The sequence below is a fragment of the Blastomyces dermatitidis genome (assembly GCF_000003525.1).
Source record: "Blastomyces dermatitidis ER-3 genomic scaffold supercont1.3, whole genome shotgun sequence".
NCBI lineage: Eukaryota > Fungi > Ascomycota > Eurotiomycetes > Onygenales > Ajellomycetaceae > Blastomyces > Blastomyces dermatitidis.
Genome location: NW_025544776.1, coordinates 5,557,111 through 5,581,637, shown reverse-complemented (window position 1 = coordinate 5,581,637; position 24,527 = coordinate 5,557,111). Strand labels below are relative to the sequence as shown.

The following is a 24,527-nucleotide window of genomic DNA, read 5'->3' as shown; positions in this document are numbered from 1 at the left end:
CTAGCCAACTTTTTTAGAACAAAAGTAAAAATAGATCCCACTTCCATCATATATGTTGTCAATTCAGTTCATCATATATGAAAATCCAGGGAAAAAAAAGAGGGAGCAATGACGTAGCACAGAGGAATAGATTTCAAATCAGGCACAACCCGCGTTGCTTAAAATACGCGGTCATTACGCAGAGATTCTCGTGCCAAGCCCTAACACCGGGCAAAATCCGCTGAGCCAATCCTCATTGATGTAACGTATTCCGTATTGGACAATTGGTACGGCGTCCGTAATAGCGATTTATTTGTGACTTTGGCGCCCAAGCCGAATCTCAGCAACAATCATCAATCAACGTCGGGTCAATATCGCAAGCAACCGGAGTTTGAACTCATGGCCAAATAACACCCTGCTCCTCCCCACAAAACGATGCGTTTTACGCTGTCGACGCTGCTGCCATAAAGCTCATCTACCTATCCCAACCTGCAATCGTCTCGCACGCTGAGACTGACCGAGCCGCAATTTGGATATTCCCGTCGCGCCCATCCGGCCGGAACTTAGCCCAGCTACCGAGAAGAATCCGAAGTTTGGGAGCCCGAACGATCTGCTTCCTCGCAGCGTAAACTCTGTGACGCACCGTGTTTTAAAGACATAGTGAATGGCGACTGCTCGCATCTTCGCAGAGACAGACAACCTAGACGACGCTACGATATCGCACTTTCATTCCAGGGAGAGAACCGGAACGAAGCTACCTACCACGACCGTTGTGACACCAGACTGAAAATACTTTGCAGGTGGTTGAAAGAGAAGGAATATAAATACATTCCCCCCCCCCGCCCCCCGGGAAGTCAGGAGCCAGAACCGGTTCGTTCTCTTACCATCAGCATTCAGCATTCGTTCGAGACATTCACACCTAAATATCAGCATTCGCGAGCCCAACAACCTTATTTAAACAACTAAAAGATACCAAGTTAAATAATGCGAATGAATATGTACTGCAACTTGGCCTTCTCTGGCCCAGTTGCCCTGCTGTGAATGTTGCGGAGTTCTCACTCCGAAAAGATGTCCTCTCAACAGGTTGGGGGAAGTCCCCACCGGCATCATTCACCTTCTTCAATTTCCTGAGATCGCTTGTACCTCACCTCTCCCAGCCGCACGGTTTTTCTCAAGACACCCCTCATCTGTCTGTTATCTCTGTGTTGTTTTGCATAGAATCAGCCTCATATTTCTATAGCCGTTTGGCATTGTATATCCTTGCTGTGCCATCCATCCATTCGTTTCTGTCGCTCTTCCTGGCCCCTATCGCAAGTCGCCATTTAAACATTTTATTTTACAGGGGAGAAACTAGACGCGAGTTTCAACTCAGGCATTCCTTGTTCAACACGAAAGTTATCGAGCGGCCTATCGAAATCCATCTGTCGATTCAATGTTATCAGATATGGCTACTCTTCGAGCAGACAGACATGCATCCATTGAAACTATGACTGCCCTGAGCTCTCCCGCAACTGTCATTCAATGCACATCTGAAATCGCTTTCCAATCCACGGATTGGATAATCTCTTGCGCAACCCACGAAACGAAACAGAAGGTCTATGGAGGCCCTCATATACTTGATACAGTTGATGTTAAGGCGTTACTTCCCGTCAATCTGGACGGTAAACTTCCCGTTCACGCTGAACCCTTGACTTACAAGGCCTCTACATGCTCTGAAAGTCCGATCGCATCCTCCCCTCCGTCGGAAATAGATGATATTGATACTTCGTTATCATCATCATGTTCATCGCAAGCGCCAGTTACAAACCTAAAATCAATTCTAAAAAAACCCACAGAACCACAAAGTCCACAGGGCTTGGAACTAATGGAATTCAACTTGGAAGACAGCATGGGGTATGATGCTGATTCTGATATGGACGAGGACGAGTATGAGGACGATGCTAGTGGAGATTCTGAAACAGGAACCTATGACTCAAACTGGTCTGATGAATACGATGAGTGTGAATGTGAGGCCTGGTTACCAAATGCGATTACCCAAGACTTTGGGAAGCTGCTAACATCGTTTTTATGAAACTAGATTCGGACCAAGAAGGTTCCTTCGTTTGTTTCGTCAATTCCGTTCACTTTAGCGCCCAGGACGATATCTGCATCATTCCCAGCAGGGATGAAATTGGGGACGACCGTGCAGAAAGTGAAATGACGTTTCACGAACAAGCCCTTCGTATGCAAAGCTCTAAACGCGTATCGTTCGAACCATACAGCGTCAACAAAAAAGACTATGACCCTGATGAACATAGCCATGACGTTATCGATCTTGACAAACAACTTTTCATGGCCTATGTCAATGGTATTCGTAACATGAATGCGGAGGACTATCAGCCTGTTGTCCTTTCGCGCACACTGAATGCTACTCCGTGTGACATTGCGGTTTTGCCAGTCACGGAACATCAAGTGAATGCATACCTTGACCGCGTCGTCGAATCACTTCTCGGGTTCTTCCCATATCTATTTGAAAAAGATGAGTATAACCGCTTACTGGATATCGCCGAGGTTGTTACTTCCTTCGATGATCACAACAACGTCCTTTATGAACCAGATTCTGGCCTGTTCCAGCAAGCAATCACGCGCCAATTAGCGAGAAAACTGACTGATACCGCCGTGATAATCGATAACAATATTCTCGACTGGGTTGCTGGAGAACTCATCGAGCCCCTCGGTCGCCGCGCGTCATTCCGTTGGGGGTAGCATCGTGGATTCTGGATGTATCTAATTTTATTTGCTGTTCCCTTGACGCAGTTTTCTGTGCCTTGTCATTGTCCTTTTTTTCCCCCATTCACTCAGTTCTTTCTTTTCGTCCTCTGTCTGCGTGTGTGCTTTTCCAAATTTCCTCCTTTCTAATGGTTTCTTGTAAGGGTGTTTCGAGGGAGGGGGCCACGAAAAAGAGATGGATACCATGTTTCAAAGGATAGACAAAATTCCCAGAGAGCGTTTTCGGGACCTCGAGATTAAAAGTCATATTACATATTAGAAAGGCCGCCGTGTTTCATACTAGATAGTTAGAACTCTCATCAGTCAGCTTCCAGCCATTTTTCTCACGCATTTTCCCCTATGGTTCGGTTCGGACCATGGCCTGAATGTAGATTCTTGTTTGTTTTCATTATTGATCTTCAACTGCCAATCGGTAGTACTAATGCCGTGGACTGCCGTCCTTGCATATTTTTGAATCCAGAATCCCTGTATCCTTCTGTTAGAGCCTTAAATGCCTTGGCGTAGTTATTCTACTACTCCAGTACGGAGTACATTGAATGGGAGCTCGAATACTTCATGCACAAGTCGTCATCGCCTGCACGATTGCAAGCATTCATTGCAGCCAGAAACCCAAACCCAAACTCAACCTCCCCGACCCCCAAACATTGACGCCAGCTCGCATTTTCCTCATGTACTGTACATGTAAAGTCCGTGTCCCTATATATCTAGAGCCTATGGCAGGATTACAGAGCCCCACATTGTCCAAAAACCACTCTATCAACAGGCAAACTGGTCGATCAAACCCCGGTGATGGACAGTTATGAAACAAACAAAGAAGCCAGTACCGAGTATACATACCCTATATTCATGGCGGAAAATGCACCGAAACGTGGGAGGTGAAGGACCTCGCAAGGCCATACAGCGACCCCCTGCTTTAGGACATGCTTGTTGCAAAACAGGGAGAACCCATGGCCGCCCGCCTTTTTCTGGTTCTGGTGTCCTGATCTATGCAGCTGCCATAAAAGGAATATGAATATGAACAATAATCAAAGTAACATGGGGGAGAAAGAGGGCAGAAATGAAGGGGGAGACAGGAGAGACAATCGATAAAAGACATGATTTCAACCAGGTTCGTCCCTTCAAGTACGTGGTATCTTCTTGCTTTGGCTCAAGTCATGCGGGGGCTTCTTTCAGTTGCGTGTAAATCTATTTACTCTACATATATCCTCTAGATTCTGGCCCCCAAGTTACCACTGGTGGAGGAGAAGTTGAGGCTCACGGCCCCATTGACAGATGAACCATTGACTTTCCACGCACCGATATCTCATGGACCCTGCTTACCCTTGTGCGAAGGCTCGACCCCAAAGTATGCCTGACCGAATATGGCGTTTTCCGCGACATGTCCAAGGCGTTGCCCTCTCAAGAACTTTGCCCGCACCAGTACCACAGTTTGATAGAGTATCTCCAGGGGGACCAAATCCCCAACCGGCCGTGGATGATGGTGGTGATTAACGGGCATTTTCCCAAATCCGAATGAATACCCAGAATGTCCCGTCTATTTTACATGCGTTGATATGATTATTGTCTTTGTCCAGATAGCTCTTTTGGCTTTTGTTTCTTTCAACTTATAATGCCTACCTTGTTCTCCAACTGCCGTCCAAATCTGCCAGAACAGAATGAAAACCCCCTCTTTCTACCTTCTTTCCTGTCCTCTCGGCCAGCATGCCTAATTCGATCTTGACGATATCTGTTATGCGCGACGCGATAGCGCAGTCCGGGGCCCTATTTAGCACAGGGGAGACGTCACTCAATGCTGTTCTTTGCGCTGTCTTTCAAAATCCCCGCCGGCGTGTTCTTTTCGGACTTACCTGCAGCATACTCCAGTCGTTCCTTGGTTCTGAGATCTGATCATGGCTTTAATCCTCCATGTCGATAGCTAGACTCTTCTAATGTTCCTCACGGTATTTTATTCACACTTCACATATTCGTTTCAACGCACCCATCACATCACCCCTGCCTTGCGACTATGGATTTTCGCCCATTCATTTTGTGGCCCAGGTACCGTTTAATTTAAACTCTCTCGTTTTGAAAGGAGTGGAGGGAAGAATTATCAAGGGCGAGGGGTGTTGGGATGGGCTGTTACCAATCACCCCCCTCCCCCCCCCTCCCCCCCCAAAAACTCCTCCCCAGGGCAATCCAAGTTTCCAGAGAGCGCACTTGCATGAGCATGCCGGAGAATGTTGGACCTTTGGTTTTACTCCTAGTAGAGTGCCGTGTTTCTTCCCGCTTGGTAGCTAGATTTCATCAAAATACAACTGATGCAAATCCTCTCTCAAGCTGACTCGCGCCTCGTTTTCCGAGACCGAATCCCATTTGTGGCTCCAGGGTTTCCGAAAAGGCCATTCCATTACCTGCAGCATCGGGTTTCAATCTCAGGAAAATAAATCAAATTAAAAGGATAGATATATCTGCCTGAAGAACTTCTTGTTCAATTCGGGCATGGTAATGCTTCCGAGCTCTGGCGTGAAATGTCAGACAGTGCAGCTTCGGCTTCGTCCCTTGCTCTAGCTGTCATTGACTTAACTATATGGCATTTCCCAGGAGTTTTGTTTCCTTGGAGGCTGCGATCAGGAGTGTATCGCAGCTTGACCGCGAAGCGGGGCTGAGACTTTCAACTCCAGATTGAACGAAAAAACGATCGCCAACAGGCAAAGGCAAACACGAACGGAGCTGACCGGACCTGCAAATCAGAACCTGTTGCAGTACGGAAACTGGCCAGCTTCAGCAGCAGCTTTTAAGTTCGCGCTGGTCTCGGATCGGCCTCGATAAGGTTTTGTGTCCCTTCGAGCCAATGCGCATGGATGACTACTGACAGGACATTCCTCGTGTCCATGGTGTGAATGCTTCTTTCTGTCAGCTTTTAGCTCCAGTTGGTTGCACCCTATTGAAGCAAGAAGAACAACATGGTTTCCCCCTCTCTCCCGCAGACGCTACATAGAGTAGATGGAGTGAACTCAGGGATAGTCAACCGTTGTATACTGTCTGTGGCACAGTAAGGTCGTCCAGGTCTGGTTAGTAGTAGCAAAAGAATCGCATTCTAAGTACGCTGCGTAGATGGTGTCTCTAAGATATCAGATATATCAGAGCAATGGAAGTTTTGGGGAAGGGTTCCTGGACGTCGAATTTAGCGGTGAACTATACTTAACTATCCTATCCCTAATCCCTATGCGCTCTTCAAGACCAGTATCACCCTTCATCATCTTCCCGCAGGCCCCTGACCAGACGTGTTCTCTCATCTTGGAGTTTCGCGTCAGGGCTATAGCACCAAATTAGCAAGTGAAATGAACAAGGTCCAGTTGAACCTTTAATGCACATATCACCATCATCATCCTTCACTAGTAGCAGGATAACAAACACAATCACCTTACCCCTTGAAGGAGTAAAACTTCCCCCTTGGGTAGTATACTTTAAAAGTCAGTATCAGATCTTAAGGATGGCCCCGCGGAAAAATATTGTTAGCGCCCAAAACCGCCCAAGTAACTTCGAGCTCAAACTCGCATATAAGCAAGGCGGACCGTTAACTCCGGACAGATTAGCAAAGTCATACATAATAGTTATCATATCTTATCCAGAGTTTAAATTGGTCATCTTCAGTGCTGTATACCGTCCGGCCTCTGGCGTCAGCCAAGCTTGCGAACAGAGACATCTGAAAAGAAATGAGAAGCTCGGCCGCGGAACAGGTGTTGACAATGCGATCAGAGAGTAAGTAGGTCTTGAGTAGTTATTGTATAGCCATCCTCTCATTGCCACATTCGCATTGGACCATATGGCCATATATCTTCTTTCCCGGCCCCCATTCATATTTTCTCGCAGCTAAAGCAGACAAGGAGCGCCCTTGGTGTTTAACCAATTAGCGGTGGATCTCTTAACCCCTTAGACCACATATTGTGTGTATCAACTTGAACCGCTCTCAGCGAGATAAAGTTTGTGGATCTTAAGAGGTTCAAATTTTACCATTTGCCTCGATGAGACACATAACTAATGTCCACAAGTGCTCGTCAAAACCTACCTGACGAATGACAAAACCTCCTCAGCGATCACAAGGAGGGATTGACACTTGGTGGATCTGTCGTATATGGCTGGCACATTGGGAGGTAGATGACAGAGTACGCCTGTATAAACCCATCCTTTTAAAAGGACAAGCATCTATCTCCTCTTTCTTCTATGTTGCATTTGGAGCTATACCACACTCCAAGGATCATCCACGCACCATGTGGGCTACTCAGGGCTTCTTTCCAATACCATTCATTCAACGATGAAGCTTTTGGAGTAATGGAGGCTCAAGCAGGTGACGAGAAGTACCCTCTGAAATGTGCACTGTATATAGGGGAATCATGACTTGACCGATATGGTACGCAATCAATTTTTCAAATCGTAAATCGCGGGCTCTCATCATATCCAGCTACTGCAGAATTTTGCCCTCGGGAATGCAGTACCGTTGTCCCTGATTGCAGTCAGTGTGCCTTTTAGCGACAACACATGCACATGCAGCTCAAGTGCAAGGCTGAATTGTCATGGTTATAGAATAGAGCTGCCGGGCCCTCGCCCCTAACCACTAGGCCAAACAGACCATAAAACGGCTGGTTCCTATCCAGTCGCGCCCGGCACCCACCTACAGTTACATTTCATCCTGATGGGTATAGGAGTTGAGTGAGAGGCTATAAGAGTAACGGTTCCGAAGCCCAAGCCTGGAGCTGTGATAGCCTCTATAGCAATTGACTGTTAACGTTTGAAACACTGCACCGATAATCCACTTGGGATGTCCAAGTTTTCTCTTGCTTTGCAAGGTTTCCGTGATAGTTTGTTTTTCATCGCCGTCTGCCACTAGTTTTTCACTCGTCTTATCATATATATTATTATTCAAATCGTTCGCCTTTTGAGTAGCGAGCAACGAATGTTATCAGATCCCAACAAAAATTGATCGATTCGATAAGACATTTCTAACTTAAATGAACTTGAGAAGGTATATATCTTCTTGGATATTCGCATGAAAAATAGGAGAGAAAGACATGTAATACTGCCCTCTGAGAATCCTGATGATCCTCAAAAAAAGTAGTAAAAGTCAGGTTCCTGCTAAAAAGGTAATAATTCGAAGAGGTATGAGGGATCAGGAAAAAATACATTTCAATTAAGAAAAGAGATGAGGGAGAACACCTGGAATAAGACTGAAGGTATTGATGGTACCCAGCCACCCATATTTGACTCAAGAGCGCAAACGACTTGGTATGAACTCAGACTATCTTGGTCCTCATGAGCCCACGGACGTCTGCAGAGAAAACGGTTGCTCCCAACTCAAAATATTTCCCAAATAAGTATCAAAATGAACCTCAGCCGGAGCTGAAAGTCTGACGCAAACCAGCGGCCAACAAAAACATGAATCTGATATCTCCATGGATCATTGGTAACTTTCGCAGCCAACGAACATCATTTTGGAGCTCGACGCGCAATCCTGAAATAAGCAATCTCGAAACACGGAACAGGGAGTTAACTAGTTCTTCAAACGGCCCCGTATTATATTTCTAAAGGTTAGTTAGAATTAATAATTTTGATTCTGCACTTCCGTTCTCCTCCATATCCCGATGACGAATGGCGATTAGCACCGCCGAGTGGGCCGTTGGGTTAGCGGGAAGCGGGAACCGTTGGGACTTATCCTTGATCTCCCACCGGTCTCCACGGCGTTTTGGGCTCCGGTGTAATCAACAAGAGTTATTCTTTGTGTGCCTGTGCTTCCCGCTTTCTAGTCGGATGTGATACAAGCAACTCTTGGTGTACGAAATGTTGTCTCACCGCATTGCGTTTGTTATTCGATTTCTGTTAATTTATGGGAATTGGCGCGAGAAATCGCGTGGTTTATGATGCTGTGACGACGTTCGCGAAGCGTGGTTTCAGGCACATTATTGGAAATACGCGGTGCTTTGCGAAAAAAAAAAAATATTTCTTGGATTTTAATAGCTTGGAGAGCTAATAAGATCCTACCCTCTTGCTCCGCTGAATTTCTACAGCTTCGGGCGCGAATTGGTGGCATGGTAGGTGGTTGAATGAATTAAGTGCTAATTCATGGACGCGTTTTGAGTTGGGTGCGCGGCAGGCTTACATGCGCGTTTCGCTTACCGATTATGTTAATACTAGCATTAAATGAATATAATGCGACATGGGGTATCTAAGAAGTAGTAAACCAAAGGAATTATGTAGCTATGACGCTGTCAATGGCCTTGTCAAAAGCCTTGATGACCGGCTCATAGAGAATCTCCGGATCTGTGAGTGTTCCAGTAAAAATTGCATTTCCCTGTATTGGAATCAAGATTCCGCGCAACTCCCTGCAAAGTGGTTTGACACAGTCAAACTCACATGGAAACTCCGCCAAAATGAGCTCAAATCTATTAGCGCCAATGACACCTTCTTTTGCAGTGGCAATCTCTTCATAACTTCCAGTGTACCACTTTGTCAGCAGACTCAGTATACGTTGTCTCTTTGAATTGCAGACAAACACCCAGCCGTGATGACCACACTTCCAGAGAAGAACATAAAAGAATGACTTGAGATCATGCTGATATGTATGGTCAATGTTGAGCAACACCTCAATGGCCATGAACTCCATGATTCCAGTGTGACAATGTGCGCTCCTTCGCAAGGTCCATGTCAATCAACATCCCAGTGAAGCCAGTTTAAATCGGTGATGATTATGTTGTTCTTAGATATATCTCGACGAAGAATGTGTCTCTCAATATAAAAGGATCTGTGTGCCTTGATGGCGTCGCAGAGCGCTTCCAACAGCTCCAGAAGTGAACTGTATTGATGAATTGGCAGGCCGGCAGGAAATATAACAAGACAGCGAAGAATGCGGTTATCATATAGGCTGCTGCTGGGAACAAGAAGACTGACCCGGGCTTCATCCACATCGTATGTAACCTCGTTCCATAAAGGGTTTGACTGGTTACTGGCAGACCTGGATCACTTTGATGATTTTGTGCCAGCATCAGCTAATTTGTCTCCTATAGTTTCTGCAATAGATAGGCCATGAATATCACTAAATGATGATGAAAGAGCACTGGGCAGTTGTGACTGTGAAGAGAATGACATCACACTGAGATCACCATGAAAAGAGTAGGGATTTGTAGATGTTATGTTGATGTGCATTTCTTTGATACTTGTGATAGTGTGATGATCAATCAGTCTTGCAATGTCTTTAACTTCTCTCTATTAATCAATCTGAGAAGCTCAGCTTCAGACTTCTGTCTGTGAGATGTTCAAGAGAACTTGATGACATGACTCCAATCTTCATCTGAGTCTGGAGTCTTTGTCAGATAGCAGGATGTTCCACAGCAGACAATTGCTTATTGATGAGTGAGAGGTTCTGACATCAGCAGCAGCTTCATTCAGTTTTCTCATGCTCAACATGTATAAAGCAGCAGTCACTGTCCAGCTCTGTGAATGTGTCCAAACTCAGTTCATCATCATTCATCATTGTATAGCTGGCAAGGACCTGTATGAACTGTTCTGGTTCTTTGTGAATATCAAATGAACCTGAGCTGTAGCATCCTGACCGGTCAAAGACCCACAATGTCATAGAAGATCCACAGATAGTAAACACATGAAGGTAGTAGTGTGTCAGCTGCCAGGCGAACACATCTCACACATATCTGGCAAGCTGAATCAATAGCCCCTTCACACTGTTGTCAGATGCCTTGAGTTCACCTATCACCTCAATGTCTCTCCAGTCATGCTCAGTGTCTGATGTCATTCCACTCTTTTGTTTGAGAAATCAGATCGACTTGCTGCTGAGCCTCACTGCTGATAAATAGCTCTTTTGGGACATTTATTGTGTAGTAGTGTTGTTGCTCTTTTGAGAGAAAATCATCTTGGAGCCGGAACAACCAGCTCAGCACTTTGTCTTGGGTGGGCAGACCACGAAGATTGGCTCATTCGCAATCAACCTATTGGTCTTTTATTGACACGTAGACGTCCTGAGCATGGTCTGTCCAGTCTCTTCCCTCAAAGTATTTCTCAAAGAAACCCTGTACATCCTGATACGTGCAGGTTCGATCTCTTCAAAAATTCTTGCCTCAATCAGCTGTCGAGTCTGTTCACTGCCTTGGTGTGATGCGGAGGAATGCGTGACCGGTGTCCTGTCAAATGCGGAGGAAACGCCTGTCTGTGGGATTGGCGTTACTAGATCGAGAATCGCGTTCCAGATGTCGTGATCTTCACAATGTACCTGAAGTCTCCCTGTCGAATACGTGCGAAGCAATTTGCTAACTCGGAGGCCTTGAACGAAGACTGAAGACAGCTTTTGTCCCCATTAAGGTGATTAGAAGATGTGATACCGTGTCTTGGGAGTTTTTCAGATCTTGTCATCAGCCCCATCAAGAGAACTGACTGTGGAATACAAACGCTCCGACTTTTGTAGCCGGTCGAGACAATCATCCAAGGGATGGTTCTTAATAACCTCACAATCGGCTTCTGATAGAGAAGCCATTTCTTGAATGGAGGGAGATGGATGATGAAGAGCTCAGCTGAGGGTCTTCATCATCGAGACAGGAGTACTCCGTAGATGTTACTACACAGCGTAGAGAGGAACGAACGAAATCGCTGCTCAACAGTTGCGAGACGCTTTGCAATAATAATGAGTCTATGCCACTGCTACGAAATTTAATTTTCTTTGCAATCATCATGGAGTTCGTTGAGGGGCTAGCTTCTTGGCCCGTCAGATTGAATGATTTAGTTGAAGTATGAGGTTGCTTTTTTATGCGGGTGGCCAACCCCCTTGTTATTCGTCGCTCCCTTCAAAGTGGAATGTAATCAAGGTTATGGAATGATGTGAGGAAATAATGAAGATAATGAAGATAATGAGAACATAAAGAAGAACATATATCTCATATCTGAAATAAAGAATAAAGCTGTTTACTGAGTGATGTTCTCCAACCTTGCCCAGTAGAATGTAAGACACGTGACTTCAGTAGCCGGAGCAACTGCCAACAATATTCACATGGATTTGTTATATAACTAGTTATAGTGGTTCCAGAAGCATATTATATATTCTTGATAGTTTGTATCAGGTTTGATTTGAATGGATTTTATCAGGCCTCAGAAGTCGAGATGTTCCACGCTGTTACATTGCAAGTGATATTCTTCGTCTGCCTTTTTTTTTTTTTTTGCCCTTTTTATTTTTTTTATTTTTTCTCGAGTGGCCAAGTCTCGAAGCTAGGTTGAGGAAAAAAACCCCAAATAATAGAAAAACATCTAGCAGAACGAGAACACAGTAGGTAGAGTAGTTACGGGTCTGGCTGGCCAGCCACATGCATGAGGTTTTGAGCGATTAATTATCTGGTTAGCCTGAATCTGCCTAGCGTTACGTGTCGGGATCATTTATCCTAGCCAGCCATAAGATGATATATCTCCATCCATGCCTTGTAGAGAACTATTTATTATTATTCTGCCCCTTCCACGGTCATTCGACGAACATTCTAGCGAGCCCTGTTTCTGTTGGAGTATTTGCTTTTTGCTGCTCACATTTTTGCTTTTTTTTTTTTTTTTTTTTTTTTCCCTTGTCCTTTGGCTTCAACTTTTTTTGTTAACTTTCCATGGTGTAGTTATGGACGGACACAACCTCTGACTCTGACACAGTTGCCACCAAATAATGAATAATAAAACTTAAATAATCGATGGCGTTTGTCTAAGTTATTTTGTCCCAACTGCGGGGGTTGCGGATCAGAGGCATTTTACTACTAAATTATTACGTGCTTCTCCGCCGTTTGAATGATAATTCCTTCTTTCTGGATTCTTTTTTCTTTTTTCTTTCTTTTTTTCTTTTTTCTTTTTTTTTTTTTTTTGGTTTCATCAGCTGGGCGATAGTTGAGCTCTGGACGCCAATAATAAATAGGTCAAAGAGACTGATTGGCGTGGGTGATGGCGCCCACGCCCCTTGAAGCGAAAAAGTCATGCCATGGCAGGGCAGAGAAGCACACGGTATGCCGCAGCCGGGCTTGAGATGGCAGCCTTTTCTCCGTCTATAACACTAATAATATAATATAATAACATGCGAAAACAAAACACGGCCTGGATGATAACAATAATAATAAAAGAATACCCAGCTCGAATAATGGCTGGGATCACCGATTGCTTGGTCTGGGGTGGGTGGTCTGCACCTTGAATGCTAATACTCTGTCTGGCCGGGAAGCTTTGTCTTTTGCCCATCCAAGAAGCCCTTTAATCGTTCGGCTGAATTGACCTCTTCCTCTCGCTGCATGATTGAGAGTGTCAAAAATGTCTCCGAATGCCTGGTGCTGCTTCTTCGTTATTATTATTCTCTTTCATCCATCCATCTCTCTCCTCTCCCCGCTTGCCACTAGTCTGCAAACCGGTGTGGTGTTGCTGCTAGTTATTATTTAGTGCTCTCCACTTCTCCTGAGCTCTAGCGTCCTACGCCGACTGATGGTTAACTAGTTACTGCTTATGATTTCCGCTGCTCAGTTTCCTTGGGCTGCTTACGTTGAGCCTGGCGTCTGTCTGGTCCTTGTCCTGTACTCCGTAGGCTGTCCGTCGTTTGTACGCCCCCTGTGTTTTTCGTACTTCGTGTGGCCGACTAATTTAGCCCCGAAATCTTTCTTCGCCTCCTGAGTCCTGGAACTTCAATCAACGGCTGTCGCTGAATCGCTGGTCCAAACCTCTTCATAGAGCTAAACAGCACTACTAGACAACCAGACTAGACTGACTCCTCCCCAGTTTCAAGTGCTACCAGGCTCGCCGTCTCCACACTACTCTCCTCTTCTTCATTTTGCCAATTTATCCATCCGCGCCCATTGGATGGCTTGCGTCTTGGTCAGCTTTGTCTCTCTCCTCTCTCCAGTCGCCGCCATTCTTCATCCACCTCTCCCGTAAGGCCCATCTCGCCAGCCCAAGTTCTTGCGCCTCAGACGAGGGCACATGTTTTGTTTAAAAGTAGGTTTCCCTCTCCAATCAATACCAATAATGGGAATCCCTTCGTTAGCCCAGCTCGCTCTTGTGTTCGTCTAGCGGGCTGAATTGCTTTTTTGTCAAACCCACTTGTCGTCATTCGCAGCCTCTCCTCTCCGCGTTGACAGGCAAACAGCCCCATTCCTCCCACCACCGCCGCCCCATTCTTCCTTGGACTGCTTGGAGTCGTTGTTCTGGCGCTGCTCCTGTTTTCTCTGACCTGTTCTCCTTTCCGGCCCCATTCCTGGTCCACATTCTGCCTTTTTGGCCTCCCAGCGAAACGTAACTGGGAGTTAGTGCCATCAAGAGCTGCAGGGGAAAGAAAAAATAAAAATAAATCCTCACATGAAACTCATTGCAGTTCTGTATGCTGACCTCTCTCCCATTTGTCTCTCTTTTGCAGATTCTCATTGTTTTGTGATTTGAAATTTTTGGAGCTCTGCCCGTTGTCGGCTTTACAATAGGTCTTGTCCAGGTTCGCTTGTTAACAAACTCCCTCCCTTCGACCTTTCGGCTTTCCCTCCTTCACCCTCCATCCATCTTTCAATCCCTCCCCCCTCAGGCGGATGTTCATGTAGGATTGATGTGAGAATTTCCTGGCACAATGCAGTGCGATCCCTTGACCGACTCGTTCGGTGCAGTCTCTGGCCGCCACGGCCGTAGCGTGAGCCTGTCTGGCGACACTCCCTTGCCGTCGCAAAGCATGCTGTCACCGCCCCCGGTTAACCCAGAGCCTCAATTCATCGCGGCCACAGCTGCAGCCCAGATCGTGTCCGCAGACCAAAATCTCAATGGTGCAAATCCAGCAGCTGGCACCATTGGTGCCTCCGTCACTCGGTCGTCCCTTACTCTCCTTAACCGTTTTCTGGACAACCTACTGTTCAACATCCTTATGACCGCTAAATCTACGAAATTGAATGCCATCAGACCAGCATTAGCTGAAGTACTGAAACCAAGACTTGCTAAGGAGGTTGTTTCTGCGGCGGATGAGGAACTGAGTGAATATATGGGTGGCGGAGAAGATGAGGAGCTATCTGACTTTCGTGGTGGCCGCGAGCCTGCTGGGCAATTTGAGCTCGAGCGATCATGGAAACTTACCCGCTTACGATGCATGGTTTATACGCGATTGGGCGACATGGAGGAGGAGGATGAGGAAGAACATCTATTTCGAGAGGGGCTAAATGAAACGGATGTTGGTCCCGCTCGCTTTTCCAATTGTATTGGCCACATTACACCCGCCGCTGCCATATTTCTTACCTCAATTTTGGAATATATTGGTGAACACTCCCTAATCATCGCCGGCGAGGCAGCTTCTACTCGGGTGGGATCGGGCAGGTCTAGCAGGGCACGGGACGAGCATTCTGATACACCAGATGTCGAGATATTAGTAGTCGAAGATATGGACATGGAGAAGCTAGCACTAAACCCAACCCTTGGGCGGCTGTGGCGCATGTGGAGAAGAAACGTGAGGACTCCCATGCTCTCCAGAACACTTTCCAGAGAGTCAATGATACGGCGGGGCCTCTTCCCTTTGAGAGGCACCAGTAGAGCAAGCAGTATCGGGACAATAGAAGAGCCATCCGCAAGTGAAACATTGCAGAAATCCACTAAGGCTTCGTTGGAGGAAGATATAAATCCGGCGGATATACCAATCCCAGTATCTGAAAATGACGTGGATGAAATCGAGGTCCCTGGATTTACAACCAAACTTTCCATTGCCGTTCAAGCACGATCATTACGCCCTCGAAGCCTCCTCCTATCCGGATCTGATTCCGCCTCCCCAACATGGGATCGATCTGCTTCACACTCCGCGAGGCTGCGAAGCGGTATGAATGATCCTCAGGGTATTCATTCTCGTTCCCAGTCGTTGCCTTCCTCACCAAGCTGGCCGCTGCAGCCAAACGGGTGTTTCTATTTTGGCCCCAATTCGGCCACTCATTCAGCGAGAGATGAACAGAATCACCTCGAGACTATGATTGAAGACGACGAGCTCTCGGACAGATTGTCGGGAGTTAGATCTAGCCCACCTGAAATTCCTCCTCGTAGCAAACAACGTCAAGAACCTGCAGATACTGAAGACGATGCTGAGAGCAGTGGCCATTCTGAAATCCTAAGCTCTGCGCCTACGACTCAGTTGCATAGTCCAAAGTTTTCGAATGGAATACTCCACCATGCGGAGCTTCATTCGCAAAGGAGCCAAGAAAAGCCCATCCCCCAAACCCAAGGCCCTAAACAAGAAAATAACCAACCGTCTGAAGTCCCCAGGGCCCACCGCGAGCGTATGAACAATGAAAATATTCAAGATAACCGGGAACCCAAATATCAATATAGGGCACGTGTCGTTACAACCGTTCAGAAACATTCTCCGGAATGTACCGTTGGTGAAGATGGTGCCTCCAGGCATTCGGACCAATCTAATATCCAACAGGCTCATGCACAGTACGCATCTTCTCAAGATTCAATCGTGGAGACATCTTTTGTTACCGAATCAAACAGAGCTCCGTTCCAGTCTACTCGGCTCAGTCCACATCAGGAGGTTGATAACGTTTCTAGTGGCATCCCTGACCGAGATTCTCCACATTCGTTTTTCGGTGCCCAGTCGACTTGTACCACCCAAAGTGGACAATCTGTCTCCCGGAGTAATTCGCGGAAACATATGAAAGCCTCTAACGGCGGGAATACAACTCCCCGGTATCCACCGAGTTCCTCTGTTTCGGTTGGATCTGAGCGTGCTGCAGTTCAACGAGTTTCTCCTCCGCCGCCTGCGACCCCTCGTGATACAGGTTCAAAACCTCGTCGGTCCCTGAGTATCGGCAGCCATCGGGATAAGCGGCCGATAACGTCAGGATCCACTACCTCACAGGTTTCTAACAAATTGTTAAAGGGCCTGGTAGGACGACAACCTAGTGACCATGATTCCAGGATTCCTTTTCCAATACGCACTTCCACTGAAACAAACTCAACTCTGTCTAAATTCGTGGAAGCCGTTCCGGACCCTACGGACTTGGACCAACTGATTCAAAGCGATGAAACTATCCATTTCACACTGACACCGCGGAACATGAGAGAGATGGAGGTAAGTTTTAGCTTCGGCCTGTACCCCGAGCTTGATGTTAATCTACTTTATAGGATTCCAATTCCCCTCGATGGGGAGCCACGCGAAACGAGATAGCTGACATGGACGAGCCGTTGAAAACTACCAGCCCCGCAGGAGAGACATCGGAAGGTAGGAGACCAAGTGTGGCTTCCTCCAGACTAAATGCGATGCGCATACACACTCCGTCCACTGCTTCGCCGAACAAGTCCAAGTTTGTAGAGGCTTCGCTTGCCCATTCTAGCCGCCCCCAGTCATCAGTACACAAGACAGCTACACCACAAGCACGGGATGCGAGGGTAGAAAGAGAGTCACTGAGAGACTTTGCCGAATTCATTAGATCTACCGGTCCCGAGCAAACTACAGCAGCTCCAATGAATCACCGGCGTCGCACGACCAGTTTTGTCAACGGGAGCAGTGGCTCGGGCAACCGGAAGCTGAGTTTGACTAGCAGCGGGACTTCATCAGTAACATCGTCTCGCCCCTCACACGTTCTTACCAAAGAACTACCAAAAAAGTCAGCTCCGCGCCTAGAAGCCAGGCCAGCGGTGGCACCAAAGGACAATGGCACGTCGGATCTCATCGACTTCATAAGAGAAGGGCCCCCAGACGGCTCCCATCGAATTCCAAGGACGGTCGCCCCGTTCCGTACAACGATGGATTCGGATGAATTCCTGCTAAGTCCTAGGGGTGTTCATCGAGATTCTGGACGACAGAGCTACACTCCGAGCTCACATGCCGACTCAACCACGACGAAATCCGTCCCTTCCTCATTCAACTCGCGTACCGGCTTGCTCGATTCCCCAAACCGCGCCAATATTCGAACACAGCCTGGTCCGTCCGCTTCTGGTAACGCCACTGACACATCCGAAAGTTCTATGCCAGCCAGAAAACAGCGGCGAGTGAAAGATCCCTATGCCATCGATTTTGATAGTGACAACGATGAGTTTGAGATCGGGATCTCCTTTGGAGGCCTCAAGGCCCATAAAGAAGAGGAAGAGAGCTTGGCTGACTTTTTACGCCATGCTCCTCCACCTCCCGAATTAGACCAACCTCCCCAGCTTCTATCTGTCAATATGAATGCGGCAAGTAAAGCGAGAATGAAGAGTACTGCCTCCATGAGGACCCGGCTAATGCGCGCTACATCCGTGGACAAAGTACCGTCGACTAAGCTGTCACGATCATCTCTTCGTTCCTATAAGTCAAATACCACCACCGTTTCGTCCCCACCAGGCCCTACAGCCCCGACTCTGGAGACAACTCGACTCAAACTCTCTCGCTCAAATTCTCATATCAATAGGAGCTATTCACCCCCTTCATCTTACAGAGCTTACGTAGAGAGCAACTCTGATGGTAGAGCCAATGGGGCTCAACGCCCGCAGCAAAGTCAGCCGACGGCTTATCAAAGTTCGACTGCGGAGCTTGCAGACTTTTTAAAGAGCACTGGACCGCCCGAGCCCATTACTCGCCCGGCTTCAGGGGCATCCTTTGGCGCGGAAAGAGAGAAAGGGAACGGCAGCTCCTTTAGCAGGATGTTCTCGCGGATAAAGAAACAGGCGGTTTAAACCTGTTCTTGCTTTCCTATGATCTACCTGTCCCCAATTTTCTTCTTCATTACTAAAGAGTTGGATTATTCGGCCCCATTTAAATGCCTTTTATGTATAGCTATTATTTATGTTGGTCAGCTTCTTTCTCTTTCTTTTTTTGTATATTTGGATATCCACGCTTTTTACCCCAATTGTCCCTACCTACCTCTGCCTGCTTTTTACGAGACGACTATGGTTTTGAGCACCTCAAAACGGTCCGCTTTTCAGCGAGGATGATGATACATTTCCTAATAATGCCTTCTGTACCTTTCCCGTGTTACTCTTCTACTTGGCACTCTCATGTGGCCACTATGTGTGATCGTTTGTTCCATTTTCCATGCCCATGTTCGTCTCAGGACATCTTGGTGTATTTCAATCCTAAGATCTCCCCTTTCCTCTTTGCGGAGACGACGAGTATTGGCGTTTACTTGTTAGCCGCGCTTCTCTAGAGCTATCTTCACCCACCAACCCATTTGTACGTTTTAACTTTTCCTTTGTCATCTTTCTTACTTCTCTGATTCCTTCGGAAATTACTTCTCCGGCGGTTTGAATGTACGTTGTATGTATTCCCCGCTTTTCGCTTATGTCTCTTTAACCTATTTGCCCCGTACGATACCGTGTCCCTCCTTTTTTTTCTTTTTTTTTCTCTCTTTTTTCCGCGTCGCGTCACTTGCTCAATTGTGTACTCGTACTCTAAATGATTTTCCTTCCTCTAGGTGGTAATATGATTTAATGTGCAAATTTCTTCTGTATTAACCGGTGCTCTACTGCTCAATATCCCTTTTGATCCCTTCTTTTAGTCCGTCCTAGAAACCACTGCGATATCCCATTCCGTAACACGATGGACTACTTATTTAGCTAGTGATCTGTACGGTTACTACGTGGAGAGTAATCTTAGTATTTATTTAATTTAGTCTTTTATTATCTATTTCTGTCCATTCAGAGGGTATATGGTGTAGATTGTTTCCATATTCTATTTGTTGTAGAAACGATATATGAACATTGCCAGAGGGCAAAATCTCGAAGGCCTCTACCCTCTAATCTTGCTGCAATATACACCTCTAGTAACGCCAGAATTTCCGTTGTCTCTCAAGTATTCGTGCATGAAGCTTCCCGAAGTTGGAGTATATCGCCGCGCAGAAATGTTTTTCCGTGTCCGAGCCAACTCTAACTAAATCGTGGCATTCCGCAACACCTCCCTGGCCTCAGCTATTTTGCTCTGCTATATGCAAAAGAAGCAATACAACACCATTCCATTGACTTTTCCTTTCCCCTTTGGCCGTGGTCGGTAGAACGGGCTCACCCGCACATTGCTTCAGAAAATAGAAAGAAGAAAAAGGGGGGGATACACAAAATGGGCAGCTCGTGTCCGTCGCCCTTAACTGGGCTCCTGCGGCCTCTCATGCTCCTCCTCCTCTGCATAACCCAGCTCTCCACGGCCCTGAAATTCGATCTCCCTGCCAACACAAATCAGGAGAGATGTATACGAAACTTTGTGAATAAGGATCAGCTGGTTGTTGTGACGGCGATTGTGGGTGGATCCAAAGGTGATGGACAGATTGTTAACATGCATGTATGTTTTTCTAGGCTCCTGGAAGCCCTTTTTTTGTCTTCTTTGGGTTCACCTGGAGCTTTTTTATTTTTCTCGTGCTCCGGGACAAAATGGTTTTGCAAAGTCCACATTATTTGTATTCAATTTCCAGTCTGCCATTTAACTAACAGGTCGGTTTGTCTGGGGGAATATAGATTAAAGACTCGATGGGTAATGATTACGGCAGGCCCAAGGACGTCGTCGGCGAGAAACGACAAGCGTTTACCTCCGGGGCAGATACTGCATTCGACGTGTGCTTTGAGAACATCCTCGTTGGCCGACGTAAGTGAAAACATTTGACCGTTCCTACTTCCCCAGCTCATACTCTACCCCGTGCTACGATTCAAAGTAACCTAACGCTGCATCTTCAAACTGAATAGCTACTGGCGCCCTTTCCCGCTCCGTCGAACTTGACATTGATATTGGAGCCGACGCCCGCGACTGGTCGGCCATTCAGGTACAAGAGAAGCTACGACCGGTCGAGGCTGATCTGCGCCGTATTGAAGCGATGGTCGCCGAGATCGTGACAGAGATGGAATACATGCGGACTCGCGAGCAGAAATTGAGAGATACGAATGAGAGCACGAACGAACGAGTTAAATGGTTTGCCTTTGGGACTATTGGTATGCTGATAGGATTGGGCGCGTGGCAGGTTGTTTATCTGAGAGCGTATTTCAGGTGTGTTTTTTTCCTCCCCCCCTTTTTTTTTATTTGCTCTGATAAATTCCGATCCTTCGGGACTGGAAGAGGGATTCCCCTTCTTTCCCTTCTCCTTATCAGCATTCTCTGTTTGTATGTCAGGAGCTTTATGGGTTAATGATTTTTGTTTTAAATTCTACCAGGTCGAAGCATCTTATCTAAAGGCGTGACGATTTAATTTTACCTGCGCACTGCTTTATTTCCCTCTGCAGACGTCTTACATTGGGATTTTCAATGGCATCTGTAATGAAGGATGATGGAGAACATATGCATTATTATTTCTTTTTGGCAGAGCTTTCCAGATTTTTCCGTAATTGTTGTTATTATGAAATACCGAATCTATCTCTTGTATTGTTTAGCGCAGTATCCCCTGCTACTCAATCACCCGCCCAGTAACTATGTTAAGGGTAATGAGGATGTGTGGATTTAGCAGATGACGTCCAGAGGTAAATGAACCTGCTAAAAGGAAATCCCGATTGACTTTAGCCCATATCTTGTAAATATATATAGAGGGGACTTCAGCGCCCTGATCGGCTCAGGGGCCCGGTTTCGCGAATCCTGTTTCTGAATGCAAACACGGCAAACAGACCACCGGGATGATGTCAACCTAGGAAGCTCGGTAATCCTGTCCCGATATAAATTCATCCTCCTACACTCCGTACACCTTTGTTTACTATCGATTCATTCATCCTTAATAGCGCGCTTGGGCTGTTACAGAATGTCAACTCTAGGTACTCCACAATTCTTCATGCGCGCTCTGCGCCCTTCCAATGCCAGAGCAGTGTCTTCATTTTTCCAACGCCAAGCCGGAGCCGCATCCCATCGATCGCTGAGCTCAACAACATTCCGAGCCAGCAACCTGAATGAACGCGGCCACTCGACTGCTCCCTTACACCGCGAAACCCAGAAGTCTAAGCCTCTGAACCCACATCTGACAAATACCACGCCGACAAGCACCGATGACTTTCCCAAAGTTGGCGCGAAATCACCGCCCCCAGACTTGATCACAGGAGCGGATCCCGACTACCAGCCGCGCAATGCGGTCCCGGGTAAGATGGAGCATATGACAGGCACAAGTATGAAAACGGACGGGGGGAGGAAACCTGAGTTGGGCGTTGGGGAGATGGAGGGGATTACTTTTAAGGTTGAGCCTTTGAGGCGGCAAGGGGAAGATATTACGACGATGAGGGCTAGGTTGCTGTGTACGTGTTTTACCACACCCATACCATTATACTTATAGTGGCATAATCCCCTTATTACAGAAAGCCAAACTAATAGAAAAGTAGATCAAAGCCGAAAGCGAGGCATCCTAGAATCCGACCTTCTCCTCTCGACGTTTGCATCCCAGCATCTCCCGACGATGACAGAACGACAACTGCAAGAATACGACAAATTCCTGGATGAGAATGATTGGGATATCTACTACTGGGCGACTCAAGAGGCAGAGGACCCATCCGTGACAGATGGCGCCAATTCGCCTTCCGCAACAAACATATCCGACAATCAAGCCCAGGATACCCCGACAGAGACGTGGAAAAGCGGCGCTGCAAAGAGTGGAGAATGGGCGCAGACTGTAGGGGCATTCAAACCTGCATATAGACCTGTTCCGCAGCGGTGGAAGGACTCTGAGATCCTTGCTCAATTGAGACAGCATGTGCATGAGAAGAGTGCTCTTGGAGTAAAGGGGGCGAAGGGGCAGAGCCGGAGTGGAGGAGGGTTAGGACAGATGCCTGACCTGCATAGAGTCAACGCATGAGATTTGTTCTTGGCGCTGTCATTTGCCTTGCTTTAATGTAAAACGTGTATATATACTCCTTGTAGCTAGATCATTTCACCCTTGTGTTTTTTTGTATGTCTGATACGGCGTGTAGATCCACGTGACCCCCACCCCCCTCGCTTAGGTCCGCTAGGGCTCTGGCGCACACACAAAAAAGCCGGCCACCAAATTGCGCTTAGGGCTCGTCTGGGCGCCGGAACCTCGCTCCATCTGGGAGAAGAGACGACGACGAAGAACCACCAGCTCAACGACAGACATTGCTTTGCTCGCCATCCATCCTCCTCCTTCCAACCCTCCCCCCCCACGAGGATTTCCCTGATATTCTCAGACTTCGACCGAGAGCCTGCACACTATGGCTGAGCAGCTTGTCCACCGCGGGACCCTCGAAGGCCACAATGGCTGGGTCACCTCCCTGGCCACTTCGTTGGAGAAGTAAGCTACAACCAATTTTTTTTTCTTATATAAATATATCTCGAAGCTTGCCAAAAAGAACACAGTGGAATTCTGACTGGCAAAATCACTATGTTAGCCCCGATATGCTCCTTTCCGCCAGTCGCGATAAGACCCTGATCATCTGGAACTTGACTCGTGATGATACCGCATACGGATATCCCAAGCGGAGCCTTCATGGCCACTCGCACATTGTCTCCGACTGTGTATGCAAAAAAGAATACCATCCCAGAAGCTTTGAAAAAACAAAAAGGAGTTGTTAAAAAGGGTCTTCTGAGGGAGCAATATCGGCTGATTCTTGTGCATTGCTTTTTCCCTCTTCTCGTGAATTAGGTGATCTCGTCCGACGGTGCTTACGCGCTTTCTTCTTCGTGGGATAAAACCCTTCGTCTCTGGGAATTGGCTACTGGCAACACCACCAGAACTTTCGTTGGCCACACCAATGATGTTTTGTCCGTCTCCTTCTCTGCCGACAACCGCCAGATCGTGTCCGGATCCCGCGACCGGACCATCAAGCTGTGGAACACCCTGGGTGACTGCAAGTTCACCATCACCGACAAGGGACACACCGAATGGGTCTCCTGCGTTCGTTTCAGCCCCAACCCCCAGAACCCCGTCATCGTTTCTGCTGGCTGGGACAAACTCGTCAAGGTACGAAATAAATATTTGACATATCGCTCAATTGCGACCCCCCAACCCCCCCCAGTTGCATATGTGTCGGATTTACGATTATATATGCCCAAATGATGTTTTGCATTTACGTATTTGCTACTTCAGAGCCCTTAAGAGGCCATGAGACAAACTTCACCAATTGCCCTGATGGAAAACCCTTACAATTTTTCATACGGTTGAAAAAGAAGGCACAAATGAATACCATATTTCCAGTAGATTTCGTTTTGGCTAATATCACGAAACTTGAAAAAGGTCTGGGAACTCTCATCCTGCCGTATCCAAACCGACCACATCGGCCACACTGGCTACATCAACACCGTCACCATCTCCCCCGACGGATCCCTCTGTGCCTCCGGTGGCAAGGATGGCACCACCATGCTCTGGGATCTTAACGAGTCCAAGCACCTCTACTCCCTCCAAGCCGGTGACGAGATCCACGCCCTCGTCTTCTCCCCCAACCGCTACTGGCTCTGCGCTGCCACCTCCAGCAGCATCACCATTTTCGATCTGGAGAAGAAGAGCAAGGTCGACGAGCTCAAGCCTGAATTCGTTGAGAAGGGAAAGAAGAGCCGTGAGCCTGAGTGCATAAGCTTGGCTTGGAGCGCTGATGGCCAGACTCTGTTTGCTGGATACACTGATAATAAGATCCGAGCCTGGGGTGTTATGTCGAGAACGTAGGAGGGATCTCTGTGTGTGCCCGTTTATGTGTAATATGTTTGTCTCTGGGGCGGAAGCAAATAGAAAAACGGAGCTGTTGTGGAAATTACAGGCTGGATGGCTGGGTTGCGATGGATGAGCAATGAGCAAATGACAAAAACCACCTACCCCTTTTCTTTATTATATCTCTCTCTCTCCCATTTTCTTTCTTCGGTGGACTGGAACGGGAGTTTTCTGTGTTTTTTGATAGAGTTGACTTGC

At 47.1% G+C, this 24,527-nt stretch overlaps 6 protein-coding genes across 9 annotated transcripts; 5 read left to right on the top strand and 1 right to left on the bottom strand.

Moving 5' to 3' along the window:
• Positions 1-1,411: 1,411 nt before the first annotated feature.
• Positions 1,412-2,724, top strand: BDCG_03365 (uncharacterized protein; the record flags this gene model as incomplete). Its single annotated transcript, XM_045418964.1, has 2 exons — positions 1,412-1,985; positions 2,057-2,724. 2 exons carry the CDS (start codon positions 1,412-1,414, stop codon positions 2,722-2,724), a joined length of 1,242 nt encoding a protein of 413 aa, XP_045275415.1.
• Positions 2,725-3,405: 681 nt separating this feature from the next.
• BDCG_03364 (uncharacterized protein) lies at positions 3,406-5,498 on the bottom strand. The gene is made up of 3 exons (XM_045418963.1): positions 5,312-5,498; positions 4,596-5,245; positions 3,406-4,509 (listed from the first exon to the last, which is right to left on the bottom strand). Exon 3 carries the CDS (start codon positions 4,244-4,246, stop codon positions 4,052-4,054), a length of 195 nt encoding a protein of 64 aa, XP_045275414.1. The 5' UTR covers positions 4,247-4,509; positions 4,596-5,245; positions 5,312-5,498; the 3' UTR covers positions 3,406-4,051.
• Positions 5,499-5,862: 364 nt separating this feature from the next.
• Positions 5,863-6,885, top strand: BDCG_03363 (uncharacterized protein; the record flags this gene model as incomplete). The annotated part of the gene is made up of 2 exons (XM_045418962.1): positions 5,863-6,489; positions 6,822-6,885. The coding sequence occupies exons 1-2, from the start codon at positions 6,095-6,097 to the stop codon at positions 6,883-6,885; spliced, it is 459 nt and encodes a 152-aa protein (XP_045275413.1). The 5' UTR covers positions 5,863-6,094.
• Positions 6,886-12,310: 5,425 nt separating this feature from the next.
• On the top strand, positions 12,311-19,369 carry BDCG_03361. Of its 4 annotated transcripts, XM_045418961.1 has the most exons (4): positions 12,567-13,332; positions 13,510-13,725; positions 14,144-16,816; positions 16,870-19,325. In XM_045418961.1, the coding sequence occupies exons 3-4, from the start codon at positions 14,345-14,347 to the stop codon at positions 18,397-18,399; spliced, it is 4,002 nt and encodes a 1,333-aa protein (XP_045280412.1). In that variant the 5' UTR covers positions 12,567-13,332; positions 13,510-13,725; positions 14,144-14,344; the 3' UTR covers positions 18,400-19,325. The 4 variants fall into 4 exon arrangements, with proteins under 4 accessions (XP_045280411.1, XP_045280410.1, XP_045275412.1 ...); XM_045418960.1 differs by having other exon boundaries at positions 12,311-13,725; positions 16,870-19,369; XM_045418959.1 differs by having other exon boundaries at positions 12,311-13,725; positions 13,847-16,816; positions 16,870-19,348.
• A 405-nt stretch (positions 19,370-19,774) lies between these two features.
• BDCG_16736 (uncharacterized protein) lies at positions 19,775-22,466 on the top strand (the record flags this gene model as incomplete). Its single annotated transcript, XM_045425928.1, has 5 exons — positions 19,775-19,993; positions 20,167-20,293; positions 20,392-20,689; positions 21,428-21,912; positions 21,997-22,466. The coding sequence occupies 5 exons, from the start codon at positions 19,775-19,777 to the stop codon at positions 22,464-22,466; spliced, it is 1,599 nt and encodes a 532-aa protein (XP_045280409.1).
• Positions 22,467-22,839: 373 nt separating this feature from the next.
• On the top strand, positions 22,840-24,287 carry BDCG_03358 (guanine nucleotide-binding protein subunit beta-like protein; the record flags this gene model as incomplete). The annotated part of the gene is made up of 4 exons (XM_045418957.1): positions 22,840-22,919; positions 23,017-23,143; positions 23,271-23,588; positions 23,862-24,287. 4 exons carry the CDS (start codon positions 22,840-22,842, stop codon positions 24,285-24,287), a joined length of 951 nt encoding a protein of 316 aa, XP_045275411.1.
• Positions 24,288-24,527: the final 240 nt, after the last annotated feature.

What these genes read in the sequence shown, in the direction of transcription:
- BDCG_03361 (XM_045418960.1), top strand. Translation starts at nt 14,345, where the DNA reads ATGCAGTGCGATCCCTTGACCGACTCGTTCGGTGCAGTCTCTGGCCGC. An exon ending in GGAACATGAGAGAGATGGAG is followed by an intron (nt 16,817 to 16,869) that starts GTAAGTTTTAGC and finishes TCTACTTTATAG; the next exon opens with GATTCCAATTCCCCTCGATG.
- BDCG_03364 (XM_045418963.1), bottom strand. Translation starts at nt 4,246, where the DNA reads ATGCCCGTTAATCACCACCATCATCCACGGCCGGTTGGGGATTTGGTC.